This window comes from Mustela nigripes, chromosome 1, assembly GCF_022355385.1.
Source record: "Mustela nigripes isolate SB6536 chromosome 1, MUSNIG.SB6536, whole genome shotgun sequence".
NCBI lineage: Eukaryota > Metazoa > Chordata > Mammalia > Carnivora > Mustelidae > Mustela > Mustela nigripes.
The window spans coordinates 43,923,028-43,929,327 of record NC_081557.1 but is presented as its reverse complement, the minus strand read 5'-3'; the positions used below and the strand labels follow the sequence as shown (position 1 = coordinate 43,929,327).

Sequence of the window (6,300 nt, the reverse complement as noted above, 5' to 3'; positions counted from 1 at the left end):
GTATGGAGCTGATCCAGGGAAGTGACTAAGGTGGATGTATTTTAGCTCTTTCTATGAGACTTACAACTATAGCCTTGAGTACTACAAAAAAATGTGGACAAAAGTTATATGGAAAATGTAGGGGAAGTGCTTTGTTGAGATCACACATCTGTACCAGCTTTATATTCAGAACAGGTCATTAGGACAGTAACCGGGTATTTAAATCATTAGACACACAGTATACTAAAAACAGGTACAAAAACAACCTAGGGTTTGGGTTCCAGGATATTGATTTCTAGAGAGAGGTGATTTAATTGTGGAAAGATACATGTCAAGTTTTGATGTCCTGAATAAGATTTTCATGTAGTGACATGTTAATGTTTAGCTACTGTGATGTCTGCTCTCCATTCAGATGGATCTTTCTTCAAGGTACAATTAAAAGTGTCAGAAACTGAGAAGTTAATAGGTAAAGTCCATTTCCAGTAGGAAAGACATTGCCTCATTGGATTCATGTTGGCCATCATCAGGAGCCTGTGATGTTACAAACTAGGGACCACCTTAGCAAAAATTCACTGAGAATGTATTTGATTCTAGGAAACTAAAGAAACAACACAGAATGGAGCACTGGAACTCCACCTTGGGAAGTGGCTTTATATTGATGGGGATTCTGAATGACAGTGGGTCTCCTGAACTGCTCTGTGCCACAATCACAGTCCTGTACATGTTGGCCCTGACCAGCAATGGCCTGCTGCTCTTGGTCATTACAGTGGATTCCCGGCTCCACGTGCCCATGTACTTCCTGCTCAGGCAGCTCTCACTCATGGATCTCCTCTTTACATCTGTTGTCACTCCCAAGGCTGTCATGGATTTTCTGCTCAATGAAAACACCATCTCCTTTGTGGGCTGTGCCCTTCAGATGTTTTTGGCATTGATGTTGGGTGGTGCAGAGGATCTGCTACTGGCCTTCATGGCCTATGACAGATATGTGGCCATTTGTCATCCTCTGAACTACATGGTCTTCATGAGGCCAAAGGTCTGCTGGTTCATGGTGGCCACAGCCTGGGTACTGGCATCCATAAGTGCCTTTGTTTATACTGTGTATACCATGCACTATCCCTTCTGCATGTCCCGGAAGATCAGGCACCTGCTCTGTGAGATCCCACCTTTGCTGAAGTTGGCCTGTGCAGATACCTCTAGATACGAACTGTTTGTGTATGTGATGAGTGTAACCTTCCTGATACCCCCTCTTTTTACTATCATTTCCTCTTATGCACTAATCCTGTGTACTGTATTTCGGGTGCCTTCAAGTGAGGGGAAGCAGAAAGCCCTAGTCACCTGCTCTTCCCACCTGATGGTGGTTGGGATGTTCTATGGAGCTGCCACATTTATGTATGTCCTTCCCAGTTCACTCCATAGCCCTAAGCAAGACAACATCATCTCTCTTTTCTACACAGTTGTCACTCCAGCCCTGAACCCCCTTATCTACAGTCTGAGGAATAAGGATGTTATGAGAGCCTTGAAAAGAGTCCTGGGAAAATACATGCTGTGACACAGTCCAGCATCTAGGGAGAGCTTCTGGCTGTCCCTCAGAGTTCATTTCTCTTCAAAGATTTCTGCTAATGTCCCAAGGTAAAAACACCGTAATGCAATGGCTACATTTTAATAGTTAAATGAAGGAATGTAATTTGTTTTTTTAATTTTTTTTATTTTCAGCATAACAGTATTCATTATTTTTGCACCACACCTATGGATCTATGCAATCTGTGCCCACTATAATACCCACCACCTGGTACCATGACCTCCCACCCCCTGCCCCTTCAAAACCCTCAGATTGTTTTTCAGAGTCCATAGTCTCTCATGGCTCACCTTCCTTTCCAATTTCCCCCAACTCCCTTCTCTCTATCTCCCCATGTCCTCCATGCTATTTGTTATGCTCCATAAATAAGTGAAACCATATAATTGACTCTCTCTGCTTGACTTATTTCACTCAGCATAATCTCTTCCAGTCTCGTCCATGTTGCTACAAAAGTTGGGTATTCATCCTTTCTGATGGACGCATAATATTCCATAGTGTATATGGACCTTATCCATTTGTCCGTTGAAGGGCATCTTGGTTCTTTCCACAGTTTGGCGACTGTGGCCATTGCTGCTATAAACATTGGGGTACACTGGCCCTTCTTTTCACTACATCTGTATCTTTGGGGTAAATACCCAGCAGTGCAATTTCAGGGTCATAGGGAAGATCTCTTTTTAATTTCTTGAGGAATCTCCACACTGTTCTCCAATAGGCTGCATCAACTTGGAAGAGGGTTCCCCCTTCTCCACATGCCCTCCAACACATGTTGTTTCCTGTCTTGCTAATTTTGGCCATTCTAACTGGTGTAAGGTGATATCTCAATGTGGTTTTAATTTGAATCCCTCTGATGGCTAGTGATGATGATCATTTTTTCATGTGTCTGATAGCCATTTGTATGTCTTCATGGGAGAAGTGTCTGTTTCTATGTTCTGCCCATTTTTTGATATGATTGTCTGTTTTGTGTGTGTTGAGTTTGAGGAGTTCATTACGGATCCTGGATATCAACCTTTTGTCTGTACTGTCATTTGCAAATATCTTCTCCCATTCCCTGGGTTGCCTCTTTTTTTTCTTGACTGTTTCCTTTCCTGTGTAGAAGCTTTTGCTTTTGATGAAGTCCCAAAAGTTCATCTTCTCTTTTGTTTCCTTTGCCTATGGAGACATATCTTGAAAGAAGTTGATGTGGCTGATATCGAAGAGATTACTGCCTATGTTCTCCTCTTGGATTCTGATGGATTCCTGTCTCACATTGAGGTCTTTTATCCATTTTGAGTTTATCTTTGTGTACAGTGTAAGAGAATGGCAAATAATCCTAAAATTTTTATGGAATCAGAAGAGACCCTGAATCACTAAGGAAATGTTGAAAAACAAAAATAGAACTGAGGGCATCACCTTACCTGATTTCAAGCTTTATTACAAAGCTGTGATCACCAAGACAGCATGGTACTGGCATCAAAACAGACATATAGACCAGTGGAACAGAGTAGAGAGTCCTGATATGGACCCTCAACTCTATGGTCAAATAATCTTCGACAAAACAGGAAAAAATATACAGTGGAAAAAAGACAGTCTCTTCGATATATCGTGCTGGGAAAACTGGGAAGCTATATATAGAAGAATGAATGTAATTTCACTTGTCAAATGAATTAATGTGTCTGTATTTTTACCATTTTATTTTATTTTTTGAAGTACAGTTGACATAGAATCTTACATTAGTTTCAGGTATGCAGCATAGTGATTTGACTAGGTCCTTATTTTATGGGACGGTCACCACAAAATATAGCTACCATCTATTATTATACAACACTATTACAGTGTTACGGACTACTATGCCCTTTATCCCCACTGTACCTTTCATCCTGGTGACTTATTTATTCTATAACTGAAGTCTGTATCTCTCACTGCTCTTTAACCATTTCACCATCATTCAACCACCCCCTCCCTCAATGCTCTGTCAACCACCAGTTTATTCTCTGTATTTATGGTTTGCTTTTGTTGTCTCTTTATTCTTTTCTTTTGTTTAAAATTCCACATGTAGGTGAAAGCATATGGTATTTGTCTTTCTCTGACTTATTTCACTTAGGTTATACCCTCAAGGTCCAACCATATTGCCATAAATGACCAGATTTCACACCTTTCTCTGGCTGATTAATATTCCACTATATAGTGGAATATATATATATATTTATATAGTGGAATATATATATATATTTATAATGAAATTATATATATATATACATATATATATATATACACACACACACACATACACACACAACACACACACACACACACACACACACACACACGCCACAATCAGCAGGTACTTGGGTTGCTTTCATTATCTTGGCTATTGTAAATAATGCAGGAATAAACACAGATATGTTTATATATTTATGAATTAGTGTTTTCATTTTCTTTGGATAAGTATCCTTTCGTGGAACTACTGAATCATATATTATTTCTGTTTCAATTTTTTGAGGAATCTCCATACTGTTTCCACCGTGGCTGCACCAATTTACATTCTCACCAACATTGCACAAAGTTTTCTTTTTCTCCACATTGACACCAGCACTTATTTCTTGTCTTTCTGATCCTGGCCATTCTGATGTGTTTAAAGTGATATTTCATTATCAAATGCTATTAAATCTTTTTTCCGTCAGGTAATTTATTAAAAAAAAAATAGTCACAGTCTATTTAAACGTTGCTGTCCATTTTCCCACGTAGCTAATGAGTTAAATGAGCCCAGGTACTTTTACCAGTTTTGGACTGACAAACCTCTGACTGGGGAGTCCATACTAGACCAACATATGAACCAAAAAAAAAAGAAAGTTTCAAGTGGGAAGCCTAAGCAAACCCCACATCAGGGGAGCAGACCTTGAGATTTGCACAAATTTTAGACCAGCTGACCTTGTTAAATGATCATGTAGTCAGTCTAATTAACTACTAGTAGTTTATATGCATTTCTGTCATGTTCTCCCCTTTTTCCAAATAGTCTTTATAGAAAATACCTGAGTCCTCTAACAGGTGTCATTGTTTGTCTTTTTTTAAAAATTAACATATAATATATTCTTTGCTCCAGGGGTACCGGTCTGTGATTCTTCAGTTTTACACAACTCACAACATTCATCATAGCACGTACCCTCCCAGTGTCCATCTCTCAGCCACCCCACCCTCTCACCCCCCGCTCCAGCAACTCCCCATTTGTTTCCTGAAATTAAGAGTCTCTCATGGTTTGTCTCCCTCTATGCTTTCCTTTTGTTTCATTTTTCCCTCCATTCCCCTATGATCCTCTGTCTTGTTTATCAAATTCCTTATATCAGTGAGATCATATGATAATTGTCCCTCTCTGATTGACTTATTTCACTTAGCATAATACCCTCTACTTCCACCCACATTGTCGCAAATGGCAAGATTTATTATGTTTGATGGCTGCATAATATCCCGTTGTATATACCACATCTTCTTTATCCATTCATTTGTTGATGGATATCTAGGCTCTTTCCATAGTTAAGCTATTGTGGACATTGCAGCTATAAATATTCTGGTGCCAGTGCCCCTTCAGATCACTAGGTTCAAATCTTTATGGTTAAATACCCAGTAGTTCAATTGCTGCATCATAGGGTAGCTCCATTTTCAACTTTTTGAGGAACCTTCATATTGTTTTTCAGAGTGGCTGTACCAGCTTGCATTCACACCAACAGTGTGGGAGGGTTCCCCTTTCTTTGATCCTTGACAATACCTGTCATTTCCTGACTTGTTAATTTTAGCCATTCTGACTGGTGTGAGGTGGTATCTCATTGTGGTTTTGATTTGTATTTCTCTGATGCTGAGTGATGTGGAGCACTTTTTCATGTGTCTGTTGGCCATCTGGATGTCTTCTTTGCAGAAATGTCTGTTCATGTCCTCTGCCCATTTCTTGACTGGGTTAATTGGCCTTTGGGAGTTGAATTTGATCAGTTCTTTATAGATTTTGGACACTAGCCCTTTATCTGATATGTCATTTGCAAATATCTTCTCCCATTCTGTCCGTTGTCTTTTGTTTTCATTGACTGTTTCCTTTGCTGTGCAAAAGCTTTTGATCTTGATGAAGTCCCAATAGTTCATTTGCCTTTGGCGATGTTTCTAGGAAGAAGTTGCTGCAGCTGAGGTTGAAGAGGTTGCTGCCTGTGTTCTCCTTGAGGATTTTGATGGATTCCGGTCTCACATTAAGGTCTTTCATCCATTTTGCGTCTATTTTTATGTGTGTTATAAGAAAATAGTCCAGTTTCATTCTTCTGCATGTGGCTGTCCAATTTTCCCAACACCATTTGTCAAAGAGGCTGTCTTTTTTCCAATACACAATCTTTCCTGCTTTGTCAAAGATTAGCTGACCATAGAGTTGAGGGTCCATTTCTGGGCTATCTATTCTGTTCCATTGATCTATGCGTCTGTTTCTGTGCCAGTACCATACTGCCTTGTTGATGACAGCTTTGTAATAGAGCTTGAAGTCTGGAATTGTGATGCTGCCAACTTTGGCTTTCTTTCTCAACATTCCTCTGGCTATTTGGGGTCTTTTCTGGTTCCATATAAATTTTAGGATCATTTGTTCCATTTCATTGAAAAAAGTTGATGGTATTTTTTTTTATAATTAAATTTATTTATTTTCAGCATAACAGTATTCATTATTTTTGCACCACACCCAGTGCTCCATGCAATCCGTGCCCTCTATAATACCCACCACCTGGTACCCCAACCTCCCACCCCCC

General features: G+C 39.6%; 1 protein-coding gene across 1 annotated transcript; it reads left to right on the top strand.

Annotated features, from left to right (window-relative positions):
• The first annotated feature begins 595 nt into the window (after window positions 1-595).
• On the top strand, window positions 596-1,528 carry LOC132011118 (olfactory receptor 2AG1-like). The gene has a single exon (XM_059389291.1). It carries the CDS (start codon window positions 596-598, stop codon window positions 1,526-1,528), a length of 933 nt encoding a protein of 310 aa, XP_059245274.1.
• The last annotated feature ends 4,772 nt before the right edge of the window (window positions 1,529-6,300 follow it).